The 21900-nt window shown below is 43.4% G+C and overlaps 1 protein-coding gene across 2 annotated transcripts in view; it reads left to right on the top strand.

The window, feature by feature from the left end:
- The window catches only part of LOC110512778 (thyrotropin-releasing hormone-degrading ectoenzyme), a 406337-nt gene extending 396369 nt beyond the window's left edge, over positions 1–9968 (top strand). Inside the window, exons 17-20 of one of the 2 annotated variants that reach the window (XR_005036243.1) lie at positions 281–421; positions 1932–2013; positions 8107–8900; positions 8968–9968. Coding sequence is in view for 1 of the 2 variants with exons in the window: in XM_036945426.1 (XP_036801321.1) it covers positions 281–421; positions 1932–2013; positions 8107–8250 (367 nt within the window). In the remaining variant the exon portion in view is untranslated. Of the gene's footprint in view, positions 1–280; positions 422–1931; positions 2014–8106 lie in introns of both variants that reach the window. The other variant, XM_036945426.1, reaches the window with a different exon arrangement.
- The last annotated feature ends 11932 nt before the right edge of the window (positions 9969–21900 follow it).

Genomic DNA, 21900 nt, shown 5'->3' with positions numbered 1-21900 from the left:
GTCAGATTACTGCTGTACTACATTACCCACAAACTGTATCAGTCAGATTACTGCTGGACTACATTACCCACAAACTGTATCAGTCAGATTACTGCTGGACTACATTACCCACAGAGTACTTTAAACTTCTGAATTTAGTAAGAGGTGACCATGTCTTATTGTACTTTTTGTACTCACACCAGCTGTACCATTGTAAGGATGATTCCCTAAATAAAGAGTGCCCTGTATGAGGACAATAATATACACTCTTTTATTCACAGTCCTTCTTCTTATCCTCCAGGCTGCTGAATCTTTCTCTGAGCTCAGATTTGGTCCCAGATCAAGATGTCATCGATGTCATCATCCACGTGGGAAGGAACCCGCATGGAAGACACTTAGCCTGGAGGTACTTCAGGGAGAAGTGGGACATCTTGAATTCACGGTAAGAGATTCAAGGCCTCAGAGACTGTAATATGTGTGACTTGTGTACTAACGTTCCTGTGTTGCCATAGTGATGTATTATAGTGTTCCTGTGTTTTCGGTAGTGTGATTTGTGTACTAATGTTCCTGTGTTTCCATAGTGATGCATTATAGTATTCCTGTGTTTCCATAGTGATGTATTATAGTCTTCCTGTGTTTCCATAGTGATGTATTATAGTCTTCCTGTGTTTCCATAGTGATGTATTATAGTGTTCCTGTGTTTCCATAGTGATGCATTATAGTATTCCTGTGTTTCCATAGTGATGTATTATAGTGTTCCTGTGTTTCCATAGTGATGTATTATAGTGTTCTTGTTGTTGCCATAGTGATGTATTATAGTCTTCCTGTGTTTCCATAGTGATGTATTATAGTGTTCCTGTGTTTCCATAGTGATGTATTATAGTGTTCCTGTGTTTCCATACTGATGCATTATAGTATTCCTGTGTTTCCATAGTGATGTATTATAGTGTTCCTGTGTTTCCATAGTGATGTATTATAGTGTTCCTGTTGTTGCCATAGTGATGTATTATAGTGTTCCTGTTGTTTCCATAGTGATGTATTGTAGTGTTCCTGTTGTTGCCATAGTGATGTATTATAGTGTTCCTGTGCTTCCATAGAGATGTATTATAGTGTTCCTGTTGTTTCCATAGAGATGTATTATAGTGTTCCTGTTGTTTCCATAGTGATGTATTATAGTGTTCCTGTTGTTGCCATAGTGATGTATTATAGTGTTCCTGTTGTTGCCATAGTGATGTATTATAGTGTTCCTGTTGTTTCCATAGTGATGTATTATAGTGTTCCTGTTGTTGCCATAGTGATGTATTATAGTGTTCCTGTGCTTCCATAGAGATGTATTATAGTGTTCCTGTTGTTTCCATAGTGATGTATTATAGTGTTCCTGTTGTTTCCATAGTGATGTATTATAGTGTTCCTGTTGTTTCCATAGTGATGTATTATAGTGTTCCTGTTGTTGCCATAGTGATGTAGTATAGTGTATTGTGTTTGTGTATTGGTAGGCTGACTTCACAAAACGAATATAAATGTACATGGACAATGAAGTAGATATTATTGTATTGTATGTATGTCAGATATATTTTACAGTAAATTATTTATCCTTATTTGTCATATATGTTTGAATAATTCAGTGCTTGTTTTGCATTCTAGTTTATGGGATCTATTTGGGATGGGATCGATTGGACCATTTGGGATCTATTTAACCATTTGTAAACAAATTCACATACAGTACTGTACTTGTGGATTTTGTAGAGTATCATTAAAATTGTGTTGTGGTTTCAGACAATACATACTTGATGCAAACTAGATTCCAGATACTGTAGAAGTGAATGAAAATTACATTTTTGATTGTTGGATCTTCCCCCAGAGCTCTTTGGGACTGTGTTCAGCGAAGCCCGAGTAGAACAACAGTGTTTGTAAAAGCCTTTCTTCACAAAACCTCTGCTCTCCATGTTTAGGTACGGAGAGGCCTTATTCATGACTTCTAAGCTAATCAGTGGGGTGACTGAATTCCTGAACACAGAGACGGAGCTGAATGAGGTGCGTTCATTTATTAAGGTTCACTCAGGTGTCCCAGTCTTCAGTAACACACTGGCTTATTGTATGATGTGATATATTTAACTACATTTATTAAGGTTCACTCAGGTGTCCCAGTCTTCAGTAACACACTGGCTTATTGTATGATGTGATATATTTAACTACATTTATTAAGGTTCACTCAGGTGTCCCAGTCTTCAGTAACACACTGGCTTATTGTATGATGTGTTATATTTAACTACATTTATTAAGGTTCACTCAGGTGTCCCAGTCTTCAGTAACACACTGGCTTATTGTATGATGTGATATATTTAACTACATTTATTAAGGTTCACTCAGGTGTCCCAGTCTTCAGTAACACACTGGCTTATTGTATGATGTTATATATTTAACTACATTTATTAAGGTTCACTCAGGTGTCCCAGTCTTCAGTAACAAACTGGCTTATTGTATGATGTGATATATTTAACTACATTTATTAAGGTTCACTCAGGTGTCCCAGTCTTCAGTAACACACTGGCTTATTGTATGATGTGATATATTTAACTACATTTATTAAGGTTCACTCAGGTGTCCCAGTCTTCAGTAACACACTGGCTTATTGTATGATGTGATATATTTAACTACATTTATTAAGGTTCACTCAGGTGTCCCAGTCTTCAGTAACACACTGGCTTATTGTATGATGTGATATATTTAACTACATTTATTAAGGTTCACTCAGGTGTCCCAGTCTTCAGTAACACACTGGCTTATTGTATGATGTGATATATTTAACTACATTGTAAATTACACTTTTTTTAAAATGTGAAATAAATCTGAATATATGCCAACTTGGGGATTTTGGCCTTTTAAATAGCAGTATGATTATAACAGGTACATACACTTTACTAATCTGTCCTGCTCCGTTAAATTGTCTTAACATTGATTTGATGGAGACAGTCTGGTACAGAGTCTCCTTTTAAAATCCAACGTTCTCTAAAAACCATACCTTTATTTCTCACCACAAAGTAATAGTCTCTTTTTTAAAAGTAATAGTCTCTTTGTTTTTTTAAGTAATAGTGTTTTTCTCACTGATCAGTGGGCGTCAGTACCAGTCCAGTAAGCCCATCTGACAGAACCATAGAGAAGAGACCTAAACCTTAAAGGGATGTTTTATACAGTACGAGTTTTATTTGGTTATTTGTTCTCTGCAGTCGCTAATTGGCAACCAAAAAAAAAAGCTTTTCTGAAGTTCTGAACTTCAAAGAAACTTCCTGTTTGTTTTTGTGTCTGTGTTCAAAACATCCGTCTGCATATTAGGGCTTATGCATACAGTAGGCCTGTATATGAGCCCAAGCCTGGAAAAAGAAAACATGAATTAAAATAATGACTGTGCTGTTACACAATACATAGACTACTGCAATAAACACACGGCAGAATTATTATTATTTTTTAAATACTGATTTAAATTATCTTTGGTACAGAATTGGTCTAGCCTAAATTAAACACATTTAGAGTTTTCCTACAGTCATAGGGGATTTGTATTTGATTTTGAATAGCCTATTAATAGATAACGTTTTTAAAAAAATGATAATTAATAGGCTGACACATTACCTTTAGCTCCAGAATATCTCACCACCGTACGTTTCCATCTCCTCCCCTCTCTTCTTCGTTCCTTTCTCCAGCGTGCAGGGGAGAAGGGCCTGTCGACAGTTTAATGAAATATGTTTTATTGTGAAAAGCACTGGGTAGATACAGGAACAGGGTTGGAGAGCCCATGGCATACAGAGTACTGGGTAGCTGCAGGAACAGGGTTGGAGAGACCATGACATACAGAGTACTGAGTAGATACAGGAACAGGGTTGGAGAGACCATGGCATACAGAGTACTGGGTAGCTGCAGGAACAGGGTTGGAGAGCCCATGGCATACAGAGTACTGGGTAGCTGCAGGAACAGGGTTGGAGAGACCATGACATACAGAGTACTGAGTAGATACAGGAACAGGGTTGGAGAGACCATGGCATACAGAGTACTGGGTAGCTGCAGGAACAGAGTTTCAGAGCCCATATTTTCTCTTTCCCCTGTTCCTGGCCATTTGATAATGGGCCATTCTAAATCTGAACTACTTTTACATATTAGTAAAGACAAGGTTAAATGGAGAATAGTCTGATGGGTGAAAATGCAGTGCATTCGGGAAAGTATTCAGACCCCGTTCCTTTTTCCACGTTGTTACGTTACAGACTTATTTTTAAATGGATTCAATGTTTTTTTTCCGTCAATGTACACACAATAACCCATAATCACAAAGCAAAAACAGGTTTCTAGATTCTTTTGCAAAAAATAAGTATTCAGACTCTTTACTCAGTACTTTGTTGAAGCACCTTTGGCAGCGATTACAGCATCGAGTCTTCTTGGGTATGATGCTACAAACTTGGCACACCTGTATTTGGGGAGTTTCTCCCATTCTTCTCTGCAGATCCTCTCAAGCTCTGTCAGGTTGGATGGGGAGTGTTGCTGCACAGCTATTTTCAGGTCTCTCCAGAGATGTTTGATTGGGTTCAAGTCCGGGCTCTGGCTGGGCCACTCCAGGACATTCAGAAACTTGCCCTGAAGCCAAACCTGCGTTGACTTGGCTGTGTGCTTAGGGTCGTTGTCCTGTTGGAAGGTGAACCTTCGCCCCAGTCTGAGGTCATGAGCGCTCTGGAGCAGGTTTTCATCAAGGCTCTCTTTGTACATTGCTCCGTTCACCTTTCCCTAGATCCTGACTAGTCTCCCAGTCCCTGCCGCTGATAACATAGAGTAGGACAACTCATATTCTCTTCTTCTGAAATACATTTTCTTCCTACCATAATGTTTCTTTAGACCTGTTAAAAATAAATAATGGTGATGATGTATATTCAGTTGATTTATTAGACCTTAGATGTTCCTAAGGTCCGCATCAACTGCTTGTGTTTGTCTTGTATACGAAGAAGCCTGGAGATGCTGAACTCATTTATGTTAATTAACCAGAAGAAGCCTGGAGATGCTGAACGCATTTATGTTAATTAACCAGAAGAAGCCTGGAGATGCTGAACGCATTTATGTTAATTAACCATCAGTTACCGTGACACCTGCAGCCTGTTTTGCATTTTTATCATTTCATGACCGCCACCGCCCTATCTGGACCAGAGATATTTTGTCTTCTTTCTTAAACATTATTTTATTCTGTAATGACCACAAGTGTCTCTGACATCTTCCAAAGTAATAATTCACAGCAAAGGACATGTTTGTCTGTTCAGCTCGGCCCAGATTCAGACTTAGGAAATCTATTTCTTTATTTACATTTTCTTTACCATTTTTTTCTCTCCCAATTGGTAGTTACAGTCTTGTCCCATCGCTCCAATTCCCGTACGGTCTCGGGAGAAGCGAAGGTCGAGAGCCATGCGTCCTCCAAAACACAGCCCTGATAAGCAGCTTGCTGACACACTGCCCTGCTAAACCCAGAAGTGATGACTAGCCGCACCAATGTGTTTGGAGGAAACACCGCACACCTGGTGACCGTGTCAGCGTGCACTGCACCCAGCCCGCCACAGAACGCGATGGGGCAAGGACATCCCTGCCGCCCAAATCCTCCCCTTACTCGGACAACGCTGGGCCAATTCTCTGCCGCCTCATGTGTCTCCCAGGCGCGGCCCGGCTGCGACGCAGCCTGGGATTTGAACCCGTGTCTGTAGTGACGCCTCTAGCACACTGCAACGCAGCAGCTGCGTCCCTCGGGAGGTGAAGATCTAGTCCTTTTTTTCAACGTGTTTTTGATTGAAGCACTTCTCAGTAGTTTGTATTCAGACTTCCCATATGGAGGTGCTTAACTGACTTTGCAGGTGTGGCTCCCTTACCATGTGGAGGTGCTTAACTGACTTTGCAGGTGTGGCTCCCTTACCATGTGGAGGTGCTTAACTGACTTTGCAGGTGTGGCTCCCTTACCATGTGGAGGTGCTTAACTGACTTTGCAGGTGTGGCTCCCTTACCATGTGGAGGTGCGTAACTGACTTTGCAGGTGTGGCTCCCTTACCATGTGGAGGTGCGTAACTGACTTTGCAGGTGTGGCTCCCTTACCATGTGGAGGTGCGTAACTGACTTTGCAGGTGTGGCTCCCTTACCATGTGGAGGTGCGTAACTGACTTTGCAGGTGTGGCTCCCTTCTCATGTGGAGGTGCTTAACTGACTTTGCAGGTGTGGCTCACTTCCCATGTGGAGGTGCTTAACTGACTTTGCAGGTGTGGCTCCCTTCCCATGTGGAGGTGCGTAACTGACTTTGCAGGTGTGGCTCCCTTCCCATGTGGAGGTGCTTAACTGACTTTGCAGGTGTGGCTCCCTTCCCATGTGGAGGTGCGTAACTGACTTTGCAGGTGTGGCTCCCTTCCCATGTGGAGGTGCGTAACTGACTTTGCAGGTGTGGCTCCCTTACCATGTGGAGGTGCGTAACTGACTTTGCAGGTGTGGCTCCCTTCCCATGTGGAGGTGCGTAACTGACTTTGCAGGTGTGGCTCCCTTACCATGTGGAGGTGCGTAACTGACTTTGCAGGTGTGGCTCCCTTACCATGTGGAGGTGCGTAACTGACTTTGCAGGTGTGGCTCCCTTCCCATGTGGAGGTGCGTAACTGACTTTGCAGGTGTGGCTCCCTTACCATGTGGAGGTGCGTAACTGACTTTGCAGGTGTGGCTCCCTTACCATGTGGAGGTGCGTAACTGACTTTGCAGGTGTGGCTCCCTTACCATGTGGAGGTGCGTAACTGACTTTGCAGGTGTGGCTCCCTTCCCATGTGGAGGTGCTTAACTGACTTTGCAGGTGTGGCTCCCTTACCATGTGGAGGTGCGTAACTGACTTTGCAGGTGTGGCTCCCTTGCGGGCACTGAATAAATTTAATTCAACAGCTGAATACCCTCCCATATGTTGGCCCAAAAAATATTTTCTCATGATTTGGTCATTCAATAGGGTTTTCAGTACATTCATCTAGTGCTATCTCTTTAAATACTGTGTACTTTCAATTAGAATCTTCTTGACAGAATATAAATATGAAGAGAACAGGTTCAGAATAGAGATGAAATAAAACCACTACTACTGTGAATACACACACGTTCCTCTCCTTTCCAGCACCAATTGGTAAATCTATAAATAATCAGATGTTGTAGATTATTTAGGGTTAGGAACGTATAAATGAATCAAACATAAACAGGGCTGGAGAGCCTTTACGGTGAACCTAAAAACTACAGGAAAGTGTAGAATAGAAGTTGAACCAGTAGTCTATAAATCTACCCTCAGTAATCATGGACCTGGTGGTGCCAGGCTCCAGGTTTAACCTGCTTCTATCCGGTCTGACTTCCATAACGATTCAAATAGGCTTCATGTCCCAAATTATTGCACAACTTTGAATCCGTTTAATATGATCCACTATTGCTAGCGACCCTCAGGAACAACCACACTGACGTGACAGAATGAAGACAGGTACATTAACCATGTCACGATGACATGATATAAAATGTAGGCTTCAGAATAGAGAATAAAGTGGCTGAGTAATTTTTCTTCTTCTCACTTGGAACCCGGCAGGTTGTTCGACCTTATTCATCGTTTTCCTTGCGTTTTAAAAGGTGGTGGAATTATGAGTATCTGAAGACACACTTCCACAAGAGCTCAGTTTTCTTTGCTCTCCATCCCAAAACGCGTACCTTTTCCCCCACACATAAAGTCAAGGTTGGATTACACGCAGAGAGAAAAGCTCATGAAATGGAAATAAAGTTACATTTACGTGGAAGTAACTCTGGTCTGAATTCTTCTGCCCCTTCTGCAGCTTTGTTTTGGGTCTAACGTTTGAATTATTTCCCAGAATGCACTTTAAAACGTATCTAGAGCACCTAGACACTAGATACACACAGTATTCTTTCCAACAGGTATGCTTGCTGATTGTTTTGGGTCTAACGTTTTGAATTATTTCCCAGAATGCACTTTAAAACGTATCTAGAGTACCTAGACACTAGATACACACAGTATTCTTTCCAACAGGTATGCTTGCTGATTGTTGCCTGGATACCCTCACGTACCTGACTCTGAGTCTGTCTGTCTGTTCCCTTCTTCAGCTGAAGGAGTTTATCCAGATCAGTGGAGGTGGAGCGGGGCCGGCGTTGGCCCGGGCCGTGGAGATCGTGGAGGCCAACGTCAGATGGCACAGTCTCTATGAACGCCAGATCTTCCAGTGGCTAAGGAAGTCTCCCAACGGTTAACACACAGCCAACAGGGTTCAGCCCAAGCATGGCATCTCTCTGAAACTATTACAGACCCAACAACATCAGGCGGAGAAAAAAAATATCAGAAAACATGAATATGTTCATTTGAATTACAAAATAAGACATTTCCCCGCCTCCCCCCAAAAAAAACTTTATGAGAAAGTGACTGGAAAACCGGAGAGAGAGGGAACAGTGAAGACAGACGACGTGATTGGCTCAGATGACCTTAGTCTGACCGACTGTCGAAGGTGGATTTGATTAGGTATAAATATTGCATGGTGGCATTCATCTCCAGTGACACTTTTCTCTTTCAACGCATGGTTTTCACCCCTCTCCTCTGATTGGTTTTCCACTAAGCTGACCCCTGTGACCTTTTCAATGACCTTTGAACCTCCGGTCAACTCTTTAGTAGCCTATGAGGAGAAAGACAAACTAGAGCTACAAGAGGCACGGGAAGAGGACCTGGCGGCATTATGATTACAACTGTGACAAGCACAAGTAATATCATTTTTTTTTTGTTCAATGATGACAATCATTATTTTGATTGGGACAACAACAACAAAAACAAATATAAATTATAACGTAATAAAATAATATGTGTACCTAAATGGTTTGGATCTTAACCTTGTCTTTTGAGCCATACTGAGGTGGACTTTGTGACGTCTGGAACATTTAGACAGGGGGGCGTGGCGGCTGAAGTGATGCCATACTGAGGTGGACTTTGTGACGTCTGGAACATTTAGACAGGGGGGGGCGTGGCGGCTGAAGTGATGTTCATTGTTGTGCGTGGTGTGTTCCATAATAACTTATCCTCCTTCCTCAGCCAATGAGGTTTCCCTAAATGACATTACGCCAGGGGGAGACTCTGCAGAACCCAGGAGGCAGGTTGGAAGCAGGAACAAGGGGGACTCCCCCATAACCCGAAGGAGTCACTATTGATTATTGATCGATTATCGTTAAATTACATCATTTATATTTGCTTGTTGCACCCGAGTGTCCTTTTGGATTATACCGTCTTGGTGTTTGAGTGAAAATAAAAAATGAAACTGTTGTGAGTTGCAGGTTGATATTCTGTGTGCAAAATGGTCCACGTTGCTGATGGGACTGAGAGCCAGTGGATACAGCCTGTGTGAGCCGCGGTGTAGTAATGATGACATGTAGAAACTTACGTTGTTTTGGTCAGACGTCATGCTTGGGTTTTCATGTGCCGCTAATGACTTCATAAAAAAGTTTCACTCAGAAACCCGTGTTTTTAAGCAAAAGCAGAGGAAATATGCTACAATATTCCCGACAGATATTCCTACTCGTTTTGTTGCTACCCTGCAAAGCCCAGTAAACTTAACAGGCCGATGCTAACAGCTAGCTGGAAATACTCTGTGGACTCGTTTCATGAAGAATAGAACACAATAATGAGTTTTTACTGTTGACACTTGGCTGGTAGAGCAAATCCCCATTGGGTTTACTGGGGAGTCCATTGCTCTTATTTTCTGTGTAAAAGTCAGTGCTATTTATATCCTCTATGGCTAATCCTTGATACTGTAGACCTCAAGAAGAAAACAGTTTCAGACCTTCGCCATCTTTTCCTTTCTTGTTGTGGTTTTGATGTATTAAAAAAGGTTTTTTTTTTTCTAAATGAGGGACTATATTGTTCTGTGTTTTTGAGCAGAGCAGCAATGGGATTTTAACGCTGACAAATAAATTATTTTGTACAGTAACGCAACGCTGCCTGACTGTGTCTGTCATTATGTGAGAGAGAGAGAGACAGATAGAGAGACCGAGAGACAGAGGGACAGAGAGAGAGAGAGACAGAGGGACAGAGAGAGAGTGAAACAGAGGGAGAGAGAGAGAGAGGGAGACAGATACAGAGAGAGACAGACGGAGGGAGAGAGACAGAGAGAGAGAGACAGATACAGAGAGACAGACGGAGAGAGACAGACCGAGAGAGAGAGACAGAGAGGGAGAGAGAGACAGAGAGAGACAGACGGAAAGAGAGAGACCGAGAGAGAGAGAGACAGATAGTTTGTGTTTGCTATGCAGCTGACTCCACTACATTTCCATTTTGTCTTGATGGACCAATTCTCAAGGAACCAAAAGGAAAGTGTGAGGAAAAGGGTTGGTCATTTTACTTGCTGAATTAAGCCATACGGTTTATTTTAGAGATCATCAACTAGATTCATAAAGGTATTAATTGTCATACATGATCTACAATCAGCGATGGACAACAGAGCTTCGAGTGGCCTTAAACAGTGGTAAATTAAGATTGAAGATGATATACTTAGATCTGTTTTTCGTGATTCGTGCGTGTTTATTTGTCATTCAGTACCTGCCTTACTCTGTCACCTTGTAGAATGTATTAGTAGAATGCTTAGTATAAGTATTAGTATTAGTATAATGTTAGTATTAGTATTAGTATAATGTTAGTATAAGTATTAGTATTAGTATAAGTATTAGTATTAGTATTAGTATTAGTATAATGTTAGTATTAGTATTAGTATAATGTTAGTATAAGTATTAGTATTAGTATAAGTATTAGTATTAGTATTAGTATAATGTTAGTATTAGTATTAGTATAATGTTAGTATAAGTATTAGTATTAGTATAAGTATTATTATTAGTATGCTGTTAGTATAAGTATTAGTATTAGTATTAGTATAATGTTAGTATTAGTATTAGTATAATGCTTTCTCTATGTAATCCAGTATTATTAAGGCATATTTGTTTTCCCAAAATGAAGTCTGTAAAAGTCATTTAGAAATACAGAGCATTTGGGAAAGTACTCAGACCCCTTGACTTTTTCCACATTTTGTTACGTTACAGACTTATTCTGAAAAGGATTAAGAGCTTTTCCCATCAATCTACACACAATACCCCATTAATACACAGCAAAAACTGTTTATTATACATTTTTACAAATTTATAAAAAAATAAAAACTGGAAATATCACATTTCCATATGTATTCAGACCCTTTACTCGGGACTTTGTTGAAGCACCGTGGGCAACGATTACAGCCTTGAGTCTTCTTGGGAATGACGCTACAAGCTTGGCTCACCTGTATTTGGGGAGTTTCTCCCATTCTTCTTTGCAGATCCTATCAAGCTCTGTCAGGTTGGATGGGGAGCGTCGCTGCACAGCTATTTTCAGGTCTCTCCAGAGATGTTTGATCGGGTTCAAGTCTGGGCTCTGGCTGGGCCACTCAAGGACATTCAGAAACTTGTCCCGACATCATATCAAAATCAAATCAAATGTATTTATATAGCCCTTCTTACATCAGCTGATATCTCAAAGTGCTGTACAGAAACCCAGCCTAAAACCCCCAAACAGCAAGCAATGCAGGTGTAGAAGCACGGTGGCTAGGAAAAACTCCCTAGAAAGGCCAGAACCTAGGAAGAAACCTAAAGAGGAACCAGGCTATGTGGGGTGGCCAGTCCTCTTCTGGCTGTACCAGGTAGAGATTAGAAACCTAGAGAGGAACCAGGCTATGTGGGGTGGCCAGTTCTCTTCTGGCTGTACCAGGTAGAGATTATAAACCTAGAGAGGAACCAGGCTATGAGGGGTGGCCAGTCCTCTTCTGGCTGTGCCGGGTGGAGATATATAACAGAACATGACCAAACGTTCATAGATGAGCAGGATCAAATAAATAATCACAGTGGTAAATGTCAGTTGGCTTTGCCTCGATTCGGCAGTCTCATACAGATCATCATGACGTGTAGTTCTTTATGATAGCCACATTAGCATCTAATTAGCATTTCATTTGTCAGGGGGGTAAATACAGCCGCACAAAATCTCATAATGAATTTTAAAAATACAGTTCAATATTCAAGTTCAATCCATGAAATATTGGAAAGTGGAAAGAAAGTGAGCAAAAAGGGGTTGAACAATAATCAACAATCCTATAAATCTACCCATGATTCTCAGTAATCACGGCGTAGCATGACCACGGTCCAGTCGAGGAGAACCGGGAGTCAGGCTCCAGGTTTAACCTGCTACATGACAGGGCGGCAGGGTAGCCTAGTGGTTAGAGCGTTGGACTAGTCACCGAAAGGTTGCAAGTTCAAACCCCCGAGCTGACAAGGTACAAATCTGTCGTTCTGCCCCTGACCACTGTTCCTAGGCCGTCATTGTAAATAAGAATTTGTTCTTAACTGACTTGCCTAGTTAAATAAAGGTCAAATAAAAAAAATACGTGTGGTCTGAGTTTCATAATGATTACAATAGGCTACATGTCCCAAATTATTGCGCAACGTTAGCCGCTAATGCTAGTGGTACCTCAGGAACAACCGCGCTGACCTGACAGAGGAATGAAATGGAATGAAATGATGCAACATGAAAACGAACACTGAAGTGATGGTTTATTAATGTCCGGAATGTGACTGACGGTGGCTCCTGATAGCGGCTAATTTTTAACATGAAGTGAAATGAAGTAAAAACGTAGAAAAAGCTTTGGGAATAGAATTAAACCGTTCTAAAGCACATACATCATCTGGGCAGGTTCAGCCCTACAGGAGCCTATAGCTTGGGTCTCAATTTCATCCACGCAGATTACGAGGGCTCACAATAACAATTCGGAATAAGGGCACAGCTATTGAGAGCCGACTTCACTGTGGAAAAAGGGGCCGTACTCCATGTCGTGTCGATATGATTTTCAGTTTGCTTCCATACAGCTGGTTTCACATTGGTCTCCAGGGGTTATAAGGAAAATGTCATCTAAAACAGTTACTATCTGTATTTTCAATCCCCTTCTCTAAAGTCATTTACACAGATCTTATCAATAGCTCTCATCTATTTATAAATTACAGTGCATGGAGAGTGTTGAATTTTTTTTGCCCCCTTTTTTGATCTTGTGTCATCGCTGCAACTCTTCCCAACAGGCTCGGGAGATGAAGGTCGAGTCATGAGTCCTCTGAAACATGACCGGCTAAACCGCGATGAGCCAACTGAAGCCCCCCCCCCCCCCCCCCCCCCCCCCGGCCAAATCCTTCTCTAATCCGGACGATACAGTTTAGGATCGAACCCAGGTCTGTAGTGAGTCCTCTAGCACTGCGATGTTGAGCTTTATAGACCGCTACGCAACTCCGGAGGCCCCAGAATGCTGTTATTTCTATCGGACAAAAAGAAAGTAGATAATTTTTCCACTTGGAACTGGCAGGTTCACTTAACCTTATTCATGGGTTCCTGGTGCGTAAAGGTGGTGGAATTAGGAGGGAATGAAGTCAAAGTCAGAACACAGCGTATCTGGAGAGACAACTCTAAAAAATCTTCATTTCTTTGATCTCCAACCCAAATGAATAGCGGGTTAATAGCTTTTCTCATGCTTAAATTCATGGTCAGAATACGCGTAGAGAGAAAAGTGCATAAAAAGGGAATTACCTTCCATTTATCCACACTTAACTCAGGTTGGAATCAGCCCCATGGGCATAGATACAATACCTGTTTTCTCCCTCACGGTTAGCCCCGTATAAAGAGCTATGTGTCATACAGAGAGTTTATCTCCCTCCTACCACTACCCAGTATCTCCTAACATATTACAGAGAGTTTATCTCCCTCCTACCACTAACCAGTATCTCCTAACATATTACAGAGAGTGAATCTCCCTCCTACCACTACCCAGTATCTCCTAACATATTACAGAGTTTATCTCCCTCCTACCACTACCCAGAATCTCCTAACATATTACAGAGTTTATCTCCCTCCTACCACTACCCAGAATCTCCTAACATATTACAGAGTGAATCTCCCTCCAACCACTACCCAGTATCTTCTAACATCACACAGAGAGTGAATCTCCTCCTACCACTACCCAGTATCTCCTAACATATTACAGAGTTTATCTCCCTCCTACCTCTACCCAGTATCTCCTAACATATTACAGAGTTTATCTCCCTCCTACCACTACCCAGTATCTCCTAACATATTACAGAGTTTATCTCCCTCCTACCACTACCCAGTATCTCCTAACATATTACAGAGAGTGAATCTCCCTCCTACCACTACCCAGTATCTCCTAACATATTACAGAGTGAATCTCCCTCCTACCACTACCCAGTATCTCCTAACATATTACAGAGTTTATCTCCCTCCTACCTCTACCCAGTATCTCCTAACATATTACAGAGTTTATCTCCCTCCTACCACTACCCAGTATCTCCTAACATATTACAGAGTTTATCTCCCTCCTACCACTACCCAGTATCTCCTAACATATTACAGAGAGTGAATCTCCCTCCTACCACTACCCAGTATCTCCTAACATATTACAGAGAGTGAATCTCCCTCCAACCACTACCCAGTATCTCCTAACATATTACAGAGTGAATCTCCCTCCTACCACTACCCAGTATCTCCTAACATATTACAGATTGAATCTCCCTCCTACCACTACCCAATATCTCCTAACATATTACAGAGTTTATCTCCCTCCTACCACTACCCAGTATCTCCTAACATATTACAGAGAGTTTATCTCACTCCTACCTCTACCCAGTATCTCCTAACATATTACAGATCATTTATCTCCCTCCTACCACTACCCAGTATCTCCTAACATATTACAGAGTTTATCTCCCTCCTACCACTTCCCAGTATCTCCTAACATATTACAGAGTGTTTATCTCCCTCCTACCACTACCCAGTATCTCCTAACATATTACAGAGAGTGAATCTCCCTCCAACCACTACCCAGTATCTCCTAACATATTACAGAGAGTGAATCTCCCTCCTACCACTACCCAGTATCTCCTAACATATTACAGAGAGTTTATCTCACTCCTACCTCTACCCAGTATCTCCTAACATATTACAGATCATTTATCTCCCTCCTACCACTACCCAGTATCTCCTAACATATTACAGATCATTTATCTCCCTCCTACCACTACCCAGTATCTCCTAACATATTACAGAGTTTATCTCCCTCCTACCACTTCCCAGTATCTCCTAACATATTACAGAGTGTTTATCTCCCTCCTACCACTACCCAGTATCTCCTAACATTTTACAGAGAGTTTATCTCCCTCCTACCACTACCCAGTATCTCCTAACATATTACAGAGTGTTTATCTCCCTCCTACCACTTCCCAGTATCTCCTAACATATTACAGAGTTTATCTCCCTCCTACCACTACCCAGTATCTCCTAACATATTACAGAGAGTTTATCTCCCTCCTACCACTACCCAGTATCTCCTAACATATTACAGAGAGTTTATCTCCCTCCTACCACTACCCAGTATCTCCTAACATTTTACAGAGAGTTTATCTCCCTCCTACCACTACCCAGTATCTCCTAACATATTACAGAGTGTTTATCTCCCTCCTACCACTACCCAGTATCTCCTAACAGCACACAGAGCGTTTATCTCCCTCCTAGCACTACCCAGTATGTCCTAACTAGTTATTCCTTCTATGATTGGCCACCCCCTTCCATGATTCCTCATTGGGGCACATAGCATCAGATCTCTGCAATACCAGGAAACACATCAGCATGCTGTATAGAGTGCTTTAAAAGTGGTTTCTTTAAAATAGGTTTCTAAATGTTCCCCGTAGTACTACCAAGTTACGCTTCTTACTTCTCAAGGCTCACATCGGTGTAGTTATAATCATAGCCGAGGGATGTAGGCCCCCCCCATAGCTCCCCCACCCCCAAACTACTTCCTGCGGCTGCTATGGTTATAATGAGCATGTCATCTGTGCAGGCAGAATGAGGTGAGATTCTGGGCCTGCTGCTCCTCATCCACTCTGGTCAGATGACTCTCTCCTGGAACCCATCAGGGACATGACCCCGGTTACCCTCCCGGGTGAAAAGGGCCAGTGCCTGTCCAGAGGATGAGGAAGACGCAGGCTACAACGTGGAGACTTCATCATAAAGGAAAATAGCAATCTCATGTCACACTGTGTTCACCATGCCTGATGTGTAGTATGGGATATCATTCAGTCATGTTAAATAATCACCGCGTCTCTTCCCAGGGTGTAATCAAGCTGGCTCGTATCTGCACCTGTAAATGTGTAGTGGTATTGTAACGATCGTCTGTGCTGGAAGAAGAGGAGGACCAACGCGCAGCGTGGTAAGTGTCCATATTGATCATTTATTACCGTGAACACAAAAAAAAACTAAATAACGAGAACGAAACGAAACAGTCCTGTGCGGTGAATACAGGAAACAATCACCCACAATCACCCATCACCCACAACCACCCACAATCACCCACAATCACCCACAACTCAAAGGTGAAAACAGGCTACCTGAGTATGGTTCTCAATCAGGGACAACCGATTGACAGCTGCCTCTGATTGAGAACCATACCAGGCCAAACACAGCAATCCCAAATCATAGAAAAAAAGAACATAGACAACCCACCCCAACTCACGCCCTGACCAATACTAAAACAAAGACATCACAAAGGAACTAAGGTCAGAACGTGACAGATATCCTCTGATTTATCATTCACACCACAAGTAAACAAGTTCATATTTCCCCAGTGTGAGGCTCCTGCTCTTCACGTTTTAATTCTGAGTGGCACCTGCTCGCACTGTAAAACGAGAGAATGAAAAAAGGTTGAACGTGGGCCAATCAGCTGCAGTCTCCCCCCCCCCCCCCCCCCCTCGCCTGTAGAGATATGCAGCGTGAGCATCAAACTCGGTGTCAACGTGTGATCTTCAAAAGATCCCAACCGCCGTATTAGCATAAACATGTATGATACAAGTAAGAAGTCTCAACTTTCCCAAAGCCGAGCTGAGAACAAAAGATACCCACAGAGAGACGCATCCCAAAGCCAAGCTGAGAACAAAAGATACCCACAGAGAAATTCATCCGATTTAAACCAACTAAATGCATATGAAGTATTGTGTCATCAGCAGCTGTGAGCATCACAATCAGAACACATTCATATTTACATCACAAATCAATGAAACAGATTTAAAATGGAGCCCCCTTATCTGCCTTGCTTTGTTGTCTGGCTTAACTCTCTTGAGTTTGGGCATTAGAAACAAGACGAGGGAAATAAACCACTTATCAGAACTCCTTCAATCCCTCTGCCTCTGCCTCTGCCTCCTCTGCCTCTGCCTCAGCGTCAGCCTCAGCCCGGATGGCTATAAGCAGGTGTCACAGAAAGTTTATAGGGCGCATGAAAACAGCCATGAGAATAATGGAGTGTGAGAAGAGGCTTTCACTCAGAGAGTTAGGGAGAGTTAAGCTTCCCTCTGAGAGTTAGGGAGAGTCATGCTTCCCTCTGAGAGTTAGGGAGAGTCAAGCTACACTCTGAGAGTTAGGGAGAGTCAAGCTACCCTCTGAGAGTTAGGGAGAGTCAAGCTACCCTCTGAGAGTTAGGGAGAGTCAAGCTTCCCTCAGAGTTAGGGAGAGTCAAGCTACCCTCTGAGAGTTAGGGAGAGTCAAGCTACCCTCTGAGAGTTAGGGAGAGTCAAGCTACCCTCTGAGAGTTAGGGAGAGTCAAGCTACCCTCTGAGAGTTAGGGAGAGTCAAGCTACCAGCTGAGAGTTAGGGAGAGTCAAGCTACCCTCTGAGAGTTAGGGAGAGTCAAGCTACCCTCTGAGAGTTAGGGAGAGTCAAGCTACCCTCTAAGAGTTAGGGAGAGTCAAGCTACCCTCTGAGAGTTAGGGAGAGTCAAGCTACCCTCTGAGAGTTAGCGAGAGTCAAGCTACCCTCTGAGAGTTAGGGAGAGTCAAGCTTCCCTCTGAGAGTTAGGGAGAGTCAAGCTACACTCTGAGAGTTAGGGAGAGTCAAGCTACCCTCTGAGAGTTAGGGAGAGTCAAGCTACCCTCTGAGAGTTAGGGAGAGTCAAGCTTCCCTCAGAGTTAGGGAGAGTCAAGCTACCCTCTGAGAGTTAGGGAGAGTCAAGCTACCCTCTGAGAGTTAGGGAGAGTCAAGCTACCCTCTGAGAGTTAGGGAGAGTCAAGCTACCCTCTGAGAGTTAGGGAGAGTCAAGCTACCAGCTGAGAGTTAGGGAGAGTCAAGCTACCCTCTGAGAGTTAGGGAGAGTCAAGCTACCCTCTGAGAGTTAGGGAGAGTCAAGCTACCCTCTAAGAGTTAGGGAGAGTCAAGCTACCCTCTGAGAGTTAGGGAGAGTCAAGCTACCCTCTGAGAGTTAGCGAGAGTCAAGCTACCCTCTGAGAGTTAGGGAGAGTCAAGCTTCCCTCTGAGAGTTAGGGAGAGTCACGCTCCTTCCTTCCCTCTGAGAGTTAGGGAGAGTCACTCTCCTTCCTTCCCTCTGAGAGTTAGGGAGAATCACGCTCCTTCCTTCCCTCTGAGAGTTAGGGAGAGTCACTCTCCTTCCTTCCCTCTGAGAGTTAGGGAGAGTCACTCTCCTTCCTTCCCTCTGAGAGTTAGGGAGAGTCACTCTCCTTCCTTCCCTCTGAGAGTTAGGGAGAGTCACTCTCCTTCCTTCCCTCTGAGAGTTAGGGAGAGTCACTCTCCTTCCTTCCCTCTGAGAGTTAGGGAGAGTCACTCTCCTTCCTTCCCTCTGAGAGTTAGGGAGAGTCACTCTCCTTCCTTCCCTCTGAGAGTTAGGGAGAGTCACTCTCCTTCCTTCCCTCTGAGAGTTAGGGAGAGTCACTCTCCTTCCTTCCCTCTGAGAGTTAGGGAGAGTCACTCTCCTTCCTTCCCTCTGAGAGTTAGGGAGAGTCACTCTCCTTACTTCCCTCTGAGAGTTAGGGAGAGTCACTCTCCTTCCTTCCCTCTGAGAGTTAGGGAGAGTCACGCTCCTTCCTTCCCTCTGAGAGTTAGGGAGAGTCACTCTCCTTCCTTCCCTCTGAGAGTTAGTTAGAGTCACTCTCCTTCCTTCCCTCTGAGAGTTAGGGAGAGTCACTCTCCTTCCTTCCCTCTGAGAGTTAGGGAGAGTCACTCTCTTTCCTTCCCTCTGAGAGTTAGGGAGAGTCACGCTCCTTCCTTCCCTTTGAGAGTTAGGGAGAGTCACTCTCTTTCCTTCCCTCTGAGAGTTAGGGAGAGTCACGCTCCTTCCTTCCCTCTGAGAGTCAGGGAGAGTCACTCTCTTTCCTTCCCTCTGAGAGTTAGGGAGAGTCACGCTCCTTCCTTCCCTCTGAGAGTCAGGGAGAGTCACGCTCCTCTGAGGACCTGACCTTTGAGAGAGAAGAGGAGGGGATCAATTGCAAGCCCTGGTCGACACAACAGGTGTTTACTGATTGGTAATTGATGGAGACAATAAGAACTGCAGGGATATGGATGCTTTTGTTGTCTCTCTCATGTTTTCCCCAAAGAGCAACACGGCTTGGTTTATAGTTTCTGACTTATCCAAGAAGACCAAGGCCTCAGAATTGTATAACAGAGATCCTTCCAGCTGTCTGGGAGTGATAGATTCAAAGGAAAATATCTTTAGAAATGCTTGAACCAATATTCTGAACTACTACTACACCCTGCTCCATTATTCTGAACTACAACACCACGCTCCATTATTCTGAACTACTACTACACCCTGCTCCATTATTCTGAACTACAACACCACGCTCCATTATTCTGAACTACTACTACACCACGCTCCATTATTCTGAACTACTACACCACGCTCCATTATTCTGAACTACTACACCACGCTCCATTATTCTGAACTACTACACCACGCTCCATTATTCTGAACTACTACACCACGCTCCATTATTCTGAACTACTACACCCTGCTCCATTATTCTGAACTACAACACCACGCTCCATTATTCTGAACTACTACTACACCCTGCTCCATTATTCTGAACTACACCACGCTCTATTATTCTGAACTACTAAACCACCCTGCTCCATTATTCTGAACTACACCACGCTCTATTATTCTGAACTACTAAACCACCCTGCTCCATTATTCTGAACTACACCACGCTCCATTATTCTGAACAACTACACCCTGCTCCATTATTCTGAACAACTAAACCACCCTGCTCCACTTTTCTGAACTACTACTACACCACGCTCCATTATTCTGAACTACTACACCACGCTCCATTATTCTGAACTACTACACCCGGCTCCATTATTCTGAACTACTACACCACGCTCCATTATTCTGAACTACTACACCCTGCTCCATTATTCTGAACTACAACACCACGCTCCATTATTCTGAACTACTACTACACCACGCTCTATTATTCTGAACTACTACACCCTGCTCCATTATTCTGAACTACTACACCACGCTCCATTATTCTGAACTACTACACCACGCTCCATTATTCTGAACTACTACTACACCACGCTCCATTATTCTGAACTACAACACCACGCTCCATTATTCTGAACTACTACACCACGCTCCATTATTCTGAACTACTACACCACGCTCCATTATTCTGAACTACACCACCACGCTCCATTATTCTGAACTACAACACCACACTCCATTATTCTGAACTACTACACCACGCTCCATTATTCTGAACTACTACAACACCACACTCCATTATTCTGAACTACAACACCACACTCCATTATTCTGAACTACAACACCACACTCCATTATTCTGAACTACTACACCCTGCTCCATTATTCTGAACTACTACTACACCACCACGCTCCATTATTCTGAACTACTTCACCACCCTGCTCCATTATTCTGAACTACAACACCACGCTCCATTATTCCGAACTACAACACCACGCTCCATTATTCTGAACTACTACACCCTGCTCCATCATTCTGAACTACTACAACACCACGCTCCATTATTCCGAACTACAACACCACGCTCCATTATTCTGAACTACTACACCCTGCTCCATCATTCTGAACTACTACAACACCACACTCCATTATTCTGAACTACTACACCACACTCCATCTGTCTCCATACTGCTGGGCAGTAACAGACACACTCTCTCTCTCTCTTTTGATCTATCTCTCTCTCTCCCTCTTCATATTGCTACCTCATACATCATCTAGGAACTGCAAAGGGCTGAGAGATTGTGATGATGTGATCCATCATTGCTTTTTTGTGTCTGTGCAGTGGTGGACCTGTTATCACCATCAACACCAGGGCTGGTATCACCATCAACACCAGGGCTGGTATCACCATCAACACCAGGGCTGGTATCCTCATCAACACCAGGGCTGGTATCACCATCAACACCGGGGCTGTTATCACTAGCAACACCAGGGCTGTTATCACCAACACCACCAGGGCTGGTATCACCATCAACACCAGGGCTGGTATCACCATCAGCACCGGGGCTGTTAATACTAGCAACACTAGGGCTGGTATCACCATCAACAGGGGCGGCAGGGTAGCCTAGTGGTTAGAGGCAGGGTAGCCTAGTGGTTAGAGGCAGGGTAGCCTAGTGGTTAGAGGCAGGGTAGCCTAGTGGTTAGAGGCAGGGTAGCCTAGTGGTTAGAGGCAGGTAGCCTAGTGGTTAGAGGCAGGTAGCCTAGTGGTTAGAGGCAGGGTAGCCTAGTGGTTAGAGGCATGTAGCCTAGTGGTTAGAGGCAGGGTAGCCTAGTGGTTAGAGGCAGGTAGCCTAGTGGTTAGAGGCAGGGTAGCCTAGTGGTTAGAGGCAGGGTAGCCTAGTGGTTAGAGGCAGGTAGCCTAGTGGTTAGAGCATTGGACTAGTAACCGGAAGGTTGCAAGTTCAAATCCCAGAGCTGACCAGATACAAATCTGTCGTTCTGAACAAGACTGTTAACCCACTGTTC

Source organism: Oncorhynchus mykiss, chromosome 15, assembly GCF_013265735.2.
Source record: "Oncorhynchus mykiss isolate Arlee chromosome 15, USDA_OmykA_1.1, whole genome shotgun sequence".
Taxonomy (NCBI): Eukaryota; Metazoa; Chordata; class Actinopteri; order Salmoniformes; family Salmonidae; genus Oncorhynchus; species Oncorhynchus mykiss.
The sequence above is the reverse complement of the archived record's forward strand: the minus strand, read 5'-3'. Positions and strand labels throughout refer to the sequence as shown.